The sequence below is a fragment of the Equus asinus genome, chromosome 19 (genome assembly GCF_041296235.1).
Source record: "Equus asinus isolate D_3611 breed Donkey chromosome 19, EquAss-T2T_v2, whole genome shotgun sequence".
NCBI lineage: Eukaryota > Metazoa > Chordata > Mammalia > Perissodactyla > Equidae > Equus > Equus asinus.
Genome location: NC_091808.1, coordinates 20579886 through 20596249, shown reverse-complemented (window position 1 = coordinate 20596249; position 16364 = coordinate 20579886). Strand labels below are relative to the sequence as shown.

Here is a 16364-nt window from a genome sequence, read left to right as displayed (position 1 = left end):
TAAGGATCTTTCAAAGGGGCATCTACGACCACTGCTTCTGCTCCCCACGCCTCACTGCAGGGAGGTGCCTCCTGCTGTCTGACCTTGATCCCAGGCCCTCCCTGTGACCGCCACCTACAGGGCAAAGGGGAAGGAGCCTGCTTAGGATCCTCGCCCAGGGAAGACGCGGCGGCAGCAGCCAGCTGTGACCGCGGAGGGACCCCAGGACCCTGGGTGCGCCCGGCACTCACCCTGCTCCCTGGAGATCTCAGGTTTGTACCAATACTTGGAAGTGTCCTGGACGAACTTCACCTTGGCCCGCGTCTCGGGGCTGTTGTCTAAAAAACAAGGCAAGGAAAAGGAAGTGTTATGGGTTGAATTGTGAACCCGAGAAAGATACGTTGGAGTCCTGACCCCTGGTACTGTGACTGTGATTTTCTTGGGAAATTGGGTCTCCACAGAGGTAACCAAGTTAGGATGAGGTCATGCTGGATGAGGGTGGGCCCCAAGCCAATGTGACTGGTGTCCTTACAAGAAGAGGGAAGGAGACAGAGACACACAGGGAGAGCGCCGTGTGAAGGTGGAGGAAGAGATGGGAGTGATGCGTCTACAAGCCACGGGACACCACGGACAGCCAGCGACCACGGAGAAGCTGAGAGAAAGGCCTGGAACCGACTTTCCCTCAGAACTTCCAGAAGGGGCCAACCCTGCCAACACCTTGATTTTGGACTTCTGGCCTCCAGAACTGGGAGAGAATAAATTCTGTTGTCATAAGCCACCCAGTTTGTGATACTTTGTTATGGCTGTCCTAGGACACTAGCACAGTGTCCTCGTGTCCTCAGACATCAGAGCACGGCTGAGGGGGCCTGAGTAGCTTCCTCATCCTCTCCCTGTCTCCTGCCGACCACCGTGGGTCACGGAGCTGCTCCTGTCGGAGGGCCTGGCACAGCATTCTCCCTGAGACGACTGAAGCCCTGCTCCACCCCATCAACCCTTTCTCCAGAAGATTCAGCTAAGCCCTCCCTGCAGCTTCCCTCCCACAGGCCTAAGCACCCACCTCCAGCCTCTTCTCCACAGGCTGAATCTCCCGACTTTATCAGAACAGCCTTGAGGATGAGGGCAGAAAGATGCGTTTCTGTCCACTTCCCCCAACCCCCTCCTCACTCCCCTTATGGACAGCCCGTGTTCTGCATCACCTGGGACAAACTGAGGAAGGGCTTGCCTAGAACCAAGAGGCCATCTACTGCGTGTCATGCACCCCACTTTTGGGCAGACACCCCCAACCGAGGCCCTTTGCAGACCAGGGATGCTTCACAGAACATCAGCTTCCGGAAGGAGCTCGGAGAGCTTCCGGTCCAACTGCTTAACTTCACAGTGAGGAAGGTGAGGTCTGCACATCTCCTCTCCTTTCTGCAGAGAAAGGCTGGAGCAGAGGGAGCCTGGCTGACGATGCTGCAGAGTTCAGGGAGCAGACCAGAGATGGGCCGGGCTGTGTGTCCAGGGCCCAGTCAACTTCAACGTGTCATTTACACTCTGCTTGGATTCTGGGATGTCTCTGGAGCTAGTGAGGGGGGAGGTCAGCTCCTTTGCTGGCAGCTGTGCATGGAAGAGGGCCTCCAGGCGAGGCGGCGGGGCCGTGCGACTGCTGGGAGCTGCCTCTCTCTGCTCTGAAGCCCCAGGCCCCAGCTCCTGTTGGGACCTGTGTCATGAGCTGCCAGAGGCGGCTGCAGCCCCATGTGCTTTCCTGTGTTGACTTCAATAGCTATTTTAAGCAAGGAAGATGGTGGGAAACAGGAAATGTCCCCACTCTAGAAGTTTCGATCCTCCAAGGAGAGAGGCTGGGAACCAGATGTCTCTGGTGGGCAGCAGGAAGTCGGGGTGGGCGGGCTGGCTCTAGGTGTCCCAGTTTCACAGGCCCAGGGCAGGACCTGGGAGGGACACACTGAGAACCAGGCAGCCTGGGCCCATCTGAGGCTAAACACTCTACATCTTCCTCAGATGCCTCCGGGCCCCATGCCTGCTGTGCACAGTCAGGTTGAAGTCTGGCTGAGAAGCTGCAGACCAGCTGAGGCCCCGAGCTCTGCGTTCAGATGCTGAGTCCTCTAAGGGGGGCAAAGATGCCAAGTTCCGGTGGTGAGTGGAGTCAGGGTGCGAGCCTCACGGGCTTCGGTGAAGCCAGGTGGGTAGAAACCAGACTCCAGAGGAAACGCCCAACCCCTGGCCTTGGCCCCTAGCACATGGGGCTGCCAGACCCATTATCAGCGATGTGCACACAGTAGGGAGGAGAAGGTGGGAACAAAGGGCTGGCAAAAGGCATGGAGGTCCTGGTTTGAAGGCATATTTTCGAGGTTACGCTAAATCACGATAACCCTCAAGATATGGAAACGTGATGAGACAACCCCAATAATGCTTGAAGAGCACTAGCTGAGGGTGGCATGGGCCTGGACTGAAGCCCGGCTCTGCCGTTTCTTATCTGTGTGACCCTGGACAAACGGTGAGCCTCTCTAAACCTCAGTTTGCTCGGGTGTAAAATGGGGTCATAATCCCTACTTTGCCAGGTGGCATGGGATGAATGAACAGTGCTTAGCTCAGAGCCTGCACACAGCACGTGCTCAACAAGGCATAGTGGCTAATACAGCGAAGATAATCATAACAGTAACGCCACCATTATTATTACTTGCAGCAGCAGCAGCATCCACACCCTCATCACCTACCACAATCACTGTGCATCCACTTTGAGGATGGCTCCAACTCTCGTAACACAGAGAAGGAAACAGGCCCAGAAGCCAGTGATCCCCCCACCATTGCCTGCCAAGCAGATGTCAGAACAGAGACCAGGACAGACGGCCTGACTCGTGGACCTAATCCGTCAGCCAGAGAATGGAAGTGGAGGAGGGGCCCACCTGGCATGGAGTACTTGGAGAAGTCAGGCAAAGTGTGGGAGAAGGAGACGGTGCTGCCTCCACTGGGACTGGACATGCCGCTGGCGACAGGCGAGGAGGACACCTTCCCGTTGACCGTGGCGTAGTTGGGGAGGCTGCCCGCTCGGTCTCCCACCGACATCCTCCGCTTCTCCGGCAAGGCTGGTGTTGGGCTCCCTTGCCGGAAGGCTGCTGAATCCGGCGACGGGGAGGTGGCAGGGCTGCTCAGGCCGGGGTAGAAGGCAGGGGACACAGGGAAGGAGGGCGTGGAAGGAGCCTGGTAGCCGGAGGCACTGCTCTGCCGGGACAGCGTGGGTCTCCGGTCCTCAGGGGTAGAGTAGCCGCCATAGGCCACGTGCCGGTCCAAGCTGGGGCTGCCGGGAACCACAGACCCAGAGCCTCCCAGGTGCCGGCCCAGGCTGGGGCTGCCGGGGCTGGCTATGGCACTGCCATGGAGACCGGAGGCAAGGTTGCCTTGATGGGCCCCAGGGTGCCGGCCCAGGCTGGGGCTCCCTGGAGTGGTCACCACGTTGCCATGGAGGCCTGAGGCCTGGTGGGCCCCAGGGTGCCGGCTCAGGCTGGGGCTCCCTGGAGTGGTGGCCACATTGCTGTGGAGACCTGAAACCTGGTGGGCCCCCGGATGCCGGCCCAGGCTGGGGCTCCCTGGCGTGGTCGCTGCACTGCCCTGGGGGCTGGAGATGGTGTTACCATGGAAACCAGTTCCTGGTGGACCCATCACCTGGCGGTGGCTCAAACTGGGGCTGCCAGGGGCAGCCATGCCAGAGTTGACGGCCCGGCGGCCGAAGCCAGGGCTAGGGGGCGTGTTGGTGCCCACTGTCCTGTGGCGTGCCTGTGGGCTCCCGGGCACCGTGTGGACGCTGGCCACGCTGAACTGAGACGGGGCCTGGCTTTCCGGGGAGCTGAACTGCTGAAGTGAGTAGTCGGGGCTGCTGTAGCTGCTGCCCACGGTTGCAAGAGGAGAAGGGCTCTGGAAGCTTCTCTGGGCTGAAGGGCTGGGCTGGCCCAGGCTGCCGGAGCGGAAGCCAGAATCCAGCAGAGGCTGTGTGGGTGTCCGGCGGCCCTGGTCACTGCTCTCGCCTGATGGGAAACTCCCCACTGAAGTGCTGGAGAGAGGGGGCAGGTGGAGATGTCAGCAGACGGCACCAAAGGAAGGAGAGGCTTTCCCTGAGCACTCGTCCGCCCCCAGCCACCAATGACGACAAGAGCTCCATTCACATGCCTGGGAATGTACATTACCTTATGGAACCATCAGAAGAAGAGACTGAGGCCCAGAGAGGTTAACCAACAGGCTTGCAACCACACAGCTCATAAAAGACCAGGGTTTCAACTTAGCTGTGTCTGATTCCAAAGCCCACGATTTTCCCACTGCACCACACTGACTCCTGAACCCCAAGGAAAGCGAGAAGGTCTCCTGTTGAACTGAAGGTGGCTGTCCGGTTGTCACCTCCAGCATCACAGAAACTGAACACTGGAGAGGAGGTCGAACGACTTGGATCCTGTTCCTATTGGAAGTAGTCCCACCTTGACTCAGTTTCCCCAGGTGTGCCGACATCATCTTTAGACACTGAGAGCATTAGACTTGGGCTTTCACTCCTGGGTAGCTCCAGAAAGCAAAGACAAGGCGGTCTTACGGGAGGAGATTTCGGCCTATTCTAAGGTTCGCTTTCCAGCCGCTGTATCTGGCCACTGATGGAGCAAGCTGCCTTGCATGATAATGAGACACCCGTCACTAGCAGCATTTAAGCAGAGGCTGACCAACCTCTTGACCTGAATGTTGTGGAGGGAATACCTTGAACCGGGGGGTTAGATTAGATGGGCTCGGAGATCATTCCCAATTCTAAGACTGATAAAATTCCATTCAGAGAGGACTATCTCTGGGGAAACAGCCACAATGACAGGTTCTCCTGTGAAGTTAAGGACAAGTCCTACAGCAGGACAATGCAACGGCCTGTGAGGTGGGAAAGCTGGATTTTCTGCTTGTTAAAGTTTTCCCACAGGGAAAACGAGGGGCTGGGTTAGACGACCCGGATTCCCTCCAGATGCAACCTTCTAAGCATGGATGAGATAGCAGGAGACACGACGGCAGCCAGGGCCTTGCCTGAGCAGCAGCTGCAAGGAGGGAGCAGCCAGGCTCCGCACCAGGAGGCCTGGGGAGTCCTTACACGAGGCAGGGGCCAAAGCCTGGGCGGCAGGCTGGGAGAGTCTCCAGGCCGGCCGGCCCCACCCTGGATGCGTCAGATCAGCCCAGGGCCCCTGGGTGGTGTGAGGGGTGCATCCAGGCAAGAGCCAAGGGCAGGGAGAAGGTCAGGGGCCGCAACTAAGTCTCCCTCGCAGCCAAGAAGGGGCCAGAGTGGAACGCCACTCCTGGGTCCAGAATAACCTGGCCCCTGAGGAACAGGGGGAAACTGAGATGGAATTCTGGAAGACAACCCCGGAGGGGGAACAGTAGTTTCCTGAGTCCTGAAAAGAGGCGACACGAGGGCAGGAGCAACCTGAGTGAGAAAGAGCAAACCCTTCCTAACGCCAGGGCCCCCAAGCCTCAGTGGGGGTGGCTGGGTGGGCAGGACGATCCCCTTTTCTTACAAAGAACAGGCTCTCCGCCCAGAAGCAGACCTCCCGGTCCGGAGGCTGGGAGGTGCAAGGTGGGCTGGGGGCACGCTTGGCTTGAGGTTTCAGAATCCTTCGAAGCCAGAATAAAACTGCCCCTGCTGGCCCCGCCCCCCCCACCCTGACCCGGGGTGGGGCGCAAACACCAGGCAAACTCAGCCCCCGCGGCCTGGCCTGCGGGAGTGAGAAGGGGGCTGGAGAGGTTCCGGGCCCCAGCGGATCCCAGGCTAGCGAGGGCAGCGGACATGGGCAGGGATGGTCAGCCCAGGGTCTCCCTTCCTGGGGGCAAGTTCCAGCCAGGGCAGGCTACCTGGGCCTCCTCCTGTGCCTGGCGCCCTGCCTGAGCTGATCCCAGCCTCCCCCTCCGGTGTCCTCTTCTCCTTCCCTGTCCTACAGACTACACCCCAGTGAACAGCTCCCCACTGCACCCCAAACATGGGGCCCTCTTTGGAGCCTCCTCCCTGCCAATCCAGGGCCTTCCTCTCCATCTGACCCACTCAGAAGGCCAGCTGCCCAGCCACCAGACACACCTCCTCACACCCTACAGCCACTCTTCTGCAGCTGCCCGCCCTCGACCCCACACAACCAACACGCCACTCCCGGCCCTCTGTCCTGGCTGTGCTGTCCTGCCAGGATGTCCTCTCCCTCCTTCCTCGCCTTTCAACATCCTGCTCATCCTTCTGGCCTCACCGCAGATACCTCCAGCCCCCAGAAATCCCCTCTGCGTCTCTGGCCAGAAATGAAGGCCCCTGCTCTGACTCCAAGTCCTTCGCTTACACGTCCGCACTGGCACCTCTCACTCTCATCCTGGGACGGGCGGGACCGTAACGCAGTTCTGGGGGCTAGATGCGTGGGCCCCAGAACCACACACCTTTGGTCTGAACCCTATTTCTGCTGCCATTTAGGACTCTGAGCAAGCTACCTCACCCCTCTGTGCCTCAGTTTCCTCTTCTGAAAAGTGGACATGACAATAGGACTTACCTCAGAGGATTGCTGTGAGGATTAAATAAAATAACCATACAAAGCATTCAGCAAAGGGTCTGGCGCACAGGAAGCACTCAGCACAAGGCAATTACTGCCGCCAGACTTTGAACTCAGGGGACAGACTGCGCCTGGTTCATCTTTCAGTGCAGTCCGGATGACGGAATTAAATTCGGCCTGGGAATTATAGCTCATCCATCCCCATGTTCCCCAAGGGATTGGGCACTCGGGGGATGCTCCCTCAGTGTACCCGGAGGAGCCGGTCTCCCAGGGCCAGCAATCTGGATGTGACGAGGCAGGTCCCAGAGGCCTCACGCATGCTGTTCCAGGCCTGATTCTCATCCCCCATGCATCCCTCCTCCCCACGTACCTGTCGGCGCTGAGGATGGGGCTGCTAGTGGAGAGGGGGCTGGGGGACACAAAGGAGCCGCCCAGGGTCCCGTTCCTCAGGGGCGTCTCGTGGCCATAGGCCTGAGCGGCGGGGGCACTAAAGCTCTTGGGCTCAGGATCCTGAACTCGGGGCCCAGCCACTGCCGTCCGCACCACCGACTCGACATAGCTCCGGGGCTCTGGAAGGGGCGAGAGGACAGAGACTGAGCCTGGACCCTCGCGGCTGCAGTGTGGACCCCAACCAACTTGCCAGGGAACCACCCTCCCAGAGCCCACCCTGTGGAGACAGCCCCAAAAGGACAGCCAAGCATGCAAAGGCCACTTCTCCTGGGGGTCCAGCTGCCACACCCACCCCTCTTCCCAGGGTCCCGGAGAAGCTGCGAGAGCCCCCACAGCCCCCTCTAACCGGGCCTTGCTCAGCAACGCTTCCCAGAAATGGACCCTGCTCTGCCTCCGAAGGTGGCCGTCACAGAGTCTTGCCTCCTAGAACTGGGACGCCCGTCGGTGCCTGGCACCCCCATTAGCTGCTTCTTTCCTTTGACGACCCAGCCCCCCAGACCCTCCTAGGTTCCCTGGCATCCTGGAGCCTGGGCTCTTCGTGGACCCAGAGCCCCAATCCCGGCCTCAATGGTGTCTCAGGACAGCACTGGGGTTCGTCCGAATGCCTCCACCCACAGCCAGGACCCAGAAGCAGGCCTGCTGGTGAGTCACGCCCAGACCCTTCAACTCCAAGACACACCCACCCCCCACCCCCACGCCTGACACACTTAGCATTCCTCCCGAGTCTGACACCACTGTGCCCGCTGGGTGTTCAGAGCAGCCGAAGAGGAAGGGAGGTGGGGGGACAAGTGCCGGAAAGGCCATTTGACACATGGGGACACCAAGACCTGGAGGACCAAACGACCGGAGGCACGGCCGGGACCCGACCTCCCGACTCCCAGCCAGGGCTTGTGCACCGCTCCCCAAGGCCAGCCCTGAAACTAACTCGGGATTCAACAGGAAGAAGCAGCAGGCACCCTGGGCTTCTCCAGGGGCGGGATCCGGGAGGCGATCCTTCCTGCCACCTCCAGACCCGGCACTGCCTCCCCCAGGAGGGACGTGACCCGAGCGCGGACCCACACTCTGTCCACAGTTAGGGCATTGCGGGAACCAGCCTGAGAAACTGAAGAGCCAGGAGTCTGGGCAGCTGTGGGGAGCCCGGTCCCCTAGCCTTTGCTGGCCAGGACGGTGCCGGTCACCAAGTCAGAGAACAACCTCCTCCTCTCAGCCCAGAGGAAACCTGATTTTGGGAGGACCCCATCGCCAGGGCATTATCCGTTATCCCGCACAGCCTCCCGGGTGTGGCTTTGAAAGTGACATCCTGCCCCCAGGCCTAGAGGTCTGGACACAAGGAGAGGACGGTCCGTCTGAGCCGGGCCCCTCACAAGGTCTGGAGCCTGCGCTGGGGTCTGTGTACAACTCCAGCCAGAGGCTGCCAGTCTATCCTTTAGTCCCACAGAAGTCCCTCCAACCGACAGCAGGGACAGTGGGTGGGGTGGGGCAGAATGCTACAGTCTATTCCAGGTACAGGGCGCAGGGTGATGGAGAACCCGCCACCTCGGCACCCAAGGCTGGAGCCCACGTGGGCAGAAGCCAGCAAGGCCTTCTGAAAAGCCCCCTGGTCCAGCCCAGGCCACTCGCCCACCTCAGGGGAGCCCCAGGCCACACGCACTCCAATGGTGCTGCTTCTGTGCCCTCTGTGCCCGAGGCCCCACTGGAGCCAGAGGAGGCTGTGGAGATCCTCTGACGGGGGCAGGCATGCTGCTTTGTAAAGGACCCGATAGCAAATATTTCAGGCTTGGTGGGCCAGCCTCTGTCGCAACGACTCAATTCTGCTATTGTCACGTAGCCATAGACAACACATAAACAAATGAGCATGGCTGTGTTGCAATAAAACTTTCTTTACAAAAATAGGCAGCAGGCTGGATTTGGCAATACTTTGCTGACCCCTGATCTACCCATCTCTTCAGCCGAGAGAGGCGGAGTGACTTGCCCCAGAACACACAGCCAATCAGCAGTCGTGGATACTAGCACCACAGTCTCCTGACTCTCAATGCTGGCTCCAGATGACCTACACAGGGGCACAGGCTCATGGGGACACCCACAGCTGGCTGCTCCAGCCCATCAGCCAGAGCAGAGCCAACTCCATTGGGTTATTAACAACGATAAAAACAGCAAACAATTATAAGAGGACAGTAGAATTTGGAGAATGTAAGGACCTTGCCCGGGGCACACAGTGGCAAGTGGCAGAGTCAACCTAGAAACCCATACAGCTGGCCCGGAGCCTGCCCCGGGGCCACTGCACGCATGGCCAGCTGGAAATCAGGGAGCCGAGAGTCTCCATGTGTCTTCAGTCTGGGGGGCTGGTCTGTGCCCCAGGGTGACCATTAAATGGGGCCTCACACCCCCGGAAATGGCAACTGAGACCCGAGGCCAGAGCACCTATCTGCTCCCTGGCTGCCCTGGGCTCCCCGCTGACCTGCACTGGGTCCCTCACGTAGTGCCTGGCACATAGCAGGCCCCGGATATGCATCTGTCCCACAAGCTGTTAAGTGCACGAGCTCTACACTCCAGCCACACAGACTCAGAGGTGTACGTTGGTTCGTCTCGTTCCCTGGAGTCCTTGCTGACCTGGAACCCACATGGATGCCCCTGACGCCTGGCCCTTCTCCCGCCCGCAGTGTCCTCCTGACCCGGCCAGAGGGGAGCCCTTTCACTCAGTCTCTGCTCCTCGGGAACCCAGAGTGGGAGGGACCTTTGGGAAGTCATCTGACTTTCTGAGTCCATCTCCAGAACTGTTCAAAACCAACCTTTGGAGCCAAAACATTAGTTTTCTCAAGGTTTCAGACTCAGATTTCTCTAAGGAAAATGCCTCCTTTGTCTATTCATCTCCTCTTCACCCCTCCCCATCTCAGGACCACATACGACTCGTGGGCGCCCCCTTCTTTCACTTACTGGACGGGTGACCTGGGACAGGTTGCTGGATCTTTCTGGGACTCAGTTTCCTCATCTGTAAAATGGGAATGAGAACGCCCACCTGCCCAGCCAGGATGGAGTGATAACAGATGGGAAGTTCCTTCCAATTCTTTCTCACCCGTTCCAGCGCCAGCGCCTCTAAGCAGCCCCCCGTTGCCCGCCCATGCCCCGGCCGTGCCTGCTCCTGCCCCCTCCGCTCTTCTTTTACACAACCCTCCCTCCTCCCCTCCAATCCTGGAGCAGCTGCACCCAGAGGACTTGGAAAGAGCAGGAGAGGTGGGGCCAGGGAGGGTGCTGCATGGAGAACATTCCAGGCGCCCACACCCATTCCAAGTGGCTGTTGGCGGCTGAGAGCAGCTGGAGGCACAAGAGTGACTTGGCCCCACCAGGCCCAGGGCACCGTCAGCTCTTCACGGGCACCGGAAGTGCATTTTCTGCCTCCCAGCAAAGGCTCTCTGCCTGGAGAGAAGGCGCTGCCCACTCCAAGGAAAGTGAAGACATGGGGGTGGGGAGAGGCAGTCCAGAGACCCCCAAGTCCCAATCCAGGAGCCAAAAGTTGGAATTTCAAACCTTAGGTGGGGCCACACCCGCTCAGCACTTCTCCCTCACACTGACGTGACCGGTGGTGTCTCGCCCTCACCAGCCGTCTGTGACGTCTTTATCCCCCAGTGCCGAGCACAGGGCCTGGGACAGAGAGGTGCTCCACACACCTGCACTGCACAGCACTGCCTGACAGCCCAGAGGCCCAGCAAGCCCATCGCCAGGGACCCCGGAGCAGGAAGAATCCCAGAGGGGCCATTTCTAGCAAAGCCTCCCTGAAGCGTAGACGCCAAGTCTGTCTGCGCCCAGCCACCTGGACAAACAGACCCCAACCTGAACGTCCCCTGTCCCCTTCTCCCAGTCCCTGCTCCACCACCAGGAAGACATTCTGCTGCTGACCCCACGTCTTCACAGCTGCAGGCTTTCTTCCTCTGCTTACTTCACGCGGAGGGGTACCTAGACTCCGCGCCCAGTCAAGACCGCATTTAGAGGTTGTGCCCAGCACCATCACATGGCAGGGGCGGCCTCCACATGCTGATTGGGTGCAGGCTCTGGGCTGAGCCCCTGACGGACTGTGCAGGCCTGGACAAGTCATTTAACTCCCTAAACATCATCTCCTCACTGATAAAATGGGGTCCTACCACCTTCCACTCAGTGCTTCTGTGATTATCAAACAAGAAGATGTGGCAATGACCCACACAGACCCACTCCCGCCTGCTGAACCCCTCTCTGTACCATACTCCCCCTCCTCCAGCCTTCAGCTCCCCTTTGCTCTCAGCCTCACTGATTGCAGTTCCTTGAAAAAACATGCTGCTCCCTCCAACCCCAGGGCCTTTGCACATGCCCTTTCTCTCTACATAGAATGCTCTTCTCCCATGCCAGTTTCACCAAGTTACTGTCACTCACCCTCACATCTTAATTCTTCAGCCAAGGTCAGGTTCTTTGCCGTAAGATCTCATAAAACTGTATCCATTCCCTTGGGAGTACTTATCTCAATATGTAATTCTGAGTGATAATTTAATCCTGGCTCTAGTTCATGCATATGCGCCATGAGATTAGGAATCATATCTCCTACTGCTCATCATTATATCCCCAGAGGCTGGCACAGCGCCTGACACAGAGTCAGCACACAAAGTATTTACTGAACCAACGAATCAATGAACAGCAGAATGAATGAATGTAAAGCACGTAGCACAGGGCCCTGAACAGAGCAGACGCCCCTAACATCTTTTCCTCTGGCTGAATATTCTGCCTCCCATCTCTTTCCTCAAAGGCATCTTTTTCTGAACTTGCTGTCAAAGTGGGAAATGGAACAGAGCTTCAGAGAGGCAGTAAGAATGTGCTCTGGTGTCCCCAGGGTGGGGGCGGGTGCACAAGCCAGGGACCACGGAAGGGGCTGCCCATGGCCCATGGCCCATGGCCCAGGCCATGACAGCAAGGCGGGCCCCCATGCTGGAATCCAGGGCACGGCGCCCGGCGACAGGAGGAGGGCTTGGAAACGGCCAGCTGACTAGGAGACAGGGGACCCACGGGTCCAGTCTTGGTCCTCTGCCTTCTGTGACCTCGGACAGAGCCCCCACCCCACCCCACAACATGGACCTCGGCACCTGTGAAAACGATGGGTGCAGCTGAGCTGACCCCTAAGAACCTTCCCTCCATACCCCATGGATCCGGGACAGACGGAGGCAGGTTGGAGGACTCGGGGCCCTGTAGGCCGAGTCATTCGTGGGCCGCGAGGGGCAGGTCTCAGTTCAGTTCTATCCATACTCGCTCCTATGATGTGTCACCCCAAAGTGAGGAAAACAGCAGCCAAAGCAGCCCCCCAGCCTGTGGGGAAAATCTAGCCCTCACACACACAGCCCACCCACCCCCCGCCCCAGGAAAGTGCTGGAGGCCTCGCCAGCCTAGCTCAGTCTAGCAGCCACAAGCAGAGCCAAGAGCACTGCGCGGCTGGTTCCGGGCCCCAGCTCCTGCCAGACGCCTGTCCCAGCCTCACTGCCCTGGTGGGGACCAGCAGCCTGGGGGAACCCCCTTCCCGGGCATGAGGCTGGTGGGCAGCAGCAGCCAGGAGTGCTCGGATATGCTGCTGGGGCCGCTTTGTTCTGGGCGCCCCAGGCAGCCTGGTGTGGTTGCCTGATCTCTGGCTGGCTGAGGTGAGCAAAGCCTTACGGGAAGCTCAGCCATCTTCCCTGGGGTGGCAGATTCAGAGGGCACAGCCCATGCCTGCCTTGGGGGTAGAGAATGAAGGTATTGAGCGCAGAAGCAAGTGAGAAGCGGGCCTAAGAAAGCCAGACAGAGTCTTTACAGAAACCAGGCTCTACGGAGCCAGGGCCCAGGTGGGAAGCCAGAACACCGAACGTGTCAGAGCTGGAAGGCGCCTCACGCCACCTCGTCCATCCCTCCTGGTGGAGATGGGGACTCAGATGCCCAGAACGACACCAAGGACACCCTGGCCGGCACCCTCTTTGTTTCACCTGCTGCTTTGAGTTATTGTTGAATATACTGAATTCTGTTCCCAGTGAGTGAAAGGCCTTCAGCCAGATTACGTCCACCTCCCCCCGCACATCCCCCCACACAACGTGGAGTTCATCTAAGTCAGAGGGGGGATGGGGAGTAAGCTGGGACACACACATGCTAAACCCTTGAAACGCTTTGTCACAATTCCATGCATGGGTGCCCCGATGCATCTGTGGGGGACGGGTCCACAGCTTTTCTGAAACGCCCGAAGGCATCAAGATCCCAGAAAGACAGACGTCCTACCATCCCTGCTGACATGAAACCAGGGGAGGGCTCCAGGAGGGCACCTGTGACTCTAAGACAACCACTCTGCACTGAGGGGGACTGTCCCCCCAGGCGACATTTGCAATGTTGGGGACATTTTTCACTGTCATGACTATGTACATGCTGCTGACGTGCAGCAGGCAGAGGCCAGGGACGCTGCGAAACACCCCACAAGGCACAGGGCAGCCCCACAACTCAGAGCCGTCTGGCCCCAAACATCAGCAGTGCTGAGCTGAGAACTCTGCTCTGTGCTGTGTGTGGGAGCACACCCGGGAGACGAGAGACGAGCCCGCTCCCTGGGTGTGAGACCTGCCCTGCCCTCCGAGCGGCTGCTGCGCCCAGGCGGGCTGGCAGACACGCCGCAAGGGGGACGTGGCAGGAGGGGCCTTCTGTCAGCAAGGTGGCACCACACCAGGGCCTGGACACTAGACCCATGCCCTGCGGCCTCGAGCTCCTCTGTCAGGACTCAGGGGGCCTCCAGGGTGACAGTTCATCACCACGGGGTGGGGCCAGGAGGCTCCGTGCCTGGTCACTTGAGACCTGGCCACAAAAAAGCACTGTCCCCGAGGCAGCCAGGGCAAGCTCCGCACGCAAGCCATCCCCAGCCCAGAGCGCAGACGCGGCCACACAGCAAACCCGCACTCACCTGCGGAGGCCTCCGTCACCCCCTTCCCCTCCTCTTCCTCTGCGGGAAGATGAGGAACAAGGCAGGAGGAAGGAGAGGCAGGAGAGAGGGGCAGGTGGTGAGCAGGAAGAGCAAAAAGGAGAGAGAGAGACTGATTAACAGGGCTGAGCTCCTGAGAGAGAACCGGTGAGCAAAGGCTGGTGGGAAAGCAGAGGGAGAACAGGGCAGAGGCGGGCTCTCTGCAGAAGAGCGGGGCGGGCACGGCCTCTGACGGACCCCGGGGCTCGCGGGGCGCTCGAGGCCCCGGTGAAGGAGGTTCTGGCTCTCAGGAGCAGCAGGCCCGGCCGCACGGCTCCCGGCTGGCCCCTGTCACCACCCCCGCGCCCAGGCCTGCACAGGCCGCGTCTCAAGCAGGAGTGCGCTGGCCTGGTGAGGGGCAGCCCCCACTGCTTCTCCCCGGTGACTCGGTGTCCCTGACCATGCAGACACCTCCTGAGTGGGAGGCTGTGCCCGGCCGCGTGTCCGTGTGGGCCACACCTGCATGCCCGTGCCCTCCTACCTGGCTGGATCAGTCTTCTGGTGACTAAGGAAAAGAAGTAAAGTTGGCCCCCAGAGCCCAGCCCGGCCCTAAACCAGAGTCTAGGGAGCAACTTCCTGGGCTCAGCCTGCTTGAAAGGGTCACCAAGGACCCAGGGCGCCCCTTTTCTGCTCCTCCCGCAGGAAGGAGAGATGGGAAATGTATGGAGGAAGGGGGAGGTGTGAATCTGGGTGTGTGCGTGCATGTCCGCCTGTCTGTGTACACAAGTGCCTGGACTCTGGGGAGATGGGGAGCCAGGCTTCTGGCTGAGAGCTGACCAACTCCAAGGAGACTGAGGCCAGGCCTCCAGATCCCCGAGGCAGAGGATGCTGGGAGTGGCACTGACCCCACAAGTCAATGGGCAGGAAGGCTGCAGAGGGACCTGTCCCCCTCAACCCCGTGCAGAGAGCGCCACCCAGACCTGACGTCAGTGTGGGCACAAAGCCAGGCTGCCACATTGTTTCCAGGAGGGTCCCGAGAACCCACCACCTCGGGGCGTTTCTGCTCAGATCCCTAGGCCCGGCCCAGGAAGGCAGGGTCCTCTGAGCCCCGCTCCTCCCGCTGGCCTCCCCCACCACCTCCCTTTCAGCCAGTCTCACTCACCGCCCGTGGGGTGCAGCAGGATGTCTGCTGGGTTGTGGGGCTTCAGGCCCAGAGCAGACAGGGGAGTCTTGGCCAGACCTGGAGGGGAGCGCACTGTGCAGGAAAGAAGAGGGGAGACACGGGGGTGAGCCACGGGTGGCGGAGGCCCAGGGAGGGGGAGGGGGCGGGGGCAGCCACGAGTGAGGGCGTGGGGGACAGGTGGGTTTGGGGACCAGCAGAGAACCAGCTCCCGTCCCAGGGTGCTGCTCCAGCTGCACCGCCCTGTCCTGTCTCCTGGCTTCTCCACACTTTAAAGGGCAAGCGGAAGAGTCAGGACGGGCACTGCCTCTCCAGCCTGACAAATAACCTCTGTCCAGGGGGCCCGAGTTTCTTCGCTACGGACCCCTTACATCGGCACATGCAGGGTCCCGGGCTCTCTCTGACTCTCTCTGCACTGTTATCTTGCCCCTCCCACACACACATACAGTCTTTCTAAGATGGATAGAGGAGAACAAAAGAAAACGGAGTGTGAAGATGGCGCTCCCGCAAGGGACAGAGGGAGAAGAGATGCCCGGCAGCACCATGCCAACCCTGAGACCCCAGGCCGGCCCTCGGCCAAAGGCCTCTGACCCCCAGCCAAGCGTGTCCCTTATAAACCCCAGGAGGAGAGAATTTCTCAGTGTGGGGGGGCTGTGTCCCCCAAACTTCAGTGCTCTGGAAGAGGGGGAAGCCCAATCTCCACAGTCCTGGGCCCAGACCACCGGCTCCCTGCACCGACCCCAGGGCCCTCCCAGCCGCCGGCCAGGCTACGAGTGTCATGTAACACACAAGGTCAGAAAAGCTCTTGGGCTCTTTCCCAGCAGCCAAGGACGTGGCCAGGCTCCGAGCTGACCTGCAGGGCGGCGGTGAGGCCCAGTCATGAGATGTCTCAGGGGCGGCTGCCACATCTCCTAGCACACCTCCGAGGAGAAGCAAAGAAATGAGCTCTGTCTCCTATGTGGCCACGGCCTGAGGACACACAGCCGCCCAGACCAGCCAGGGTCCCAGGTTGCCTGCCCCACACCAATGGCCTCAACTGACCAGCTATAGCCCTCGGGTGCCCAGGATACAGACAGCAGCTCCAGGACCTGCCCTGGCCCCTCCACCTTTCCCAAAAGAGTGAGACCTACAGGAAACCAACAAAAAATATAATCTTGCAATGCGAGCAACATACACAAATTACTTGCGCACGTGCAGGTGTGCACAGAGGTGCACGTGGGGATAGAGAGACATCACAGGGGTCCAGATGGGTTGCCCAGCCCTGCACTCCACCCTCACTCCATCCTTGGGTGCCCAAGAGACAGAT

General features: G+C 59.8%; 1 protein-coding gene across 13 annotated transcripts in view; it reads right to left on the bottom strand.

Moving 5' to 3' along the window:
- The window catches only part of TNS1 (tensin 1), a 176913-nt gene that overhangs the window by 13357 nt on the left and 147192 nt on the right, over positions 1–16364 (bottom strand). For 7 of the 13 annotated variants that reach the window (XM_070489750.1, XM_070489757.1, XM_070489759.1 and 4 more), the window contains 6 exons: positions 15041–15133; positions 14420–14443; positions 13882–13920; positions 6880–7078; positions 2883–4024; positions 231–317 (listed from right to left, as the gene is read on the bottom strand). In XM_070489750.1, the coding sequence (XP_070345851.1) occupies positions 231–317; positions 2883–4024; positions 6880–7078; positions 13882–13920; positions 14420–14443; positions 15041–15133 (1584 nt within the window). The remainder of the gene's footprint in view (positions 1–230; positions 318–2882; positions 4025–6879; positions 7079–13881; positions 13921–14419; positions 14444–15040; positions 15134–16364) is intronic. The other 6 variants (XM_070489748.1, XM_070489752.1, XM_070489747.1 and 3 more) reach the window with 3 other exon arrangements.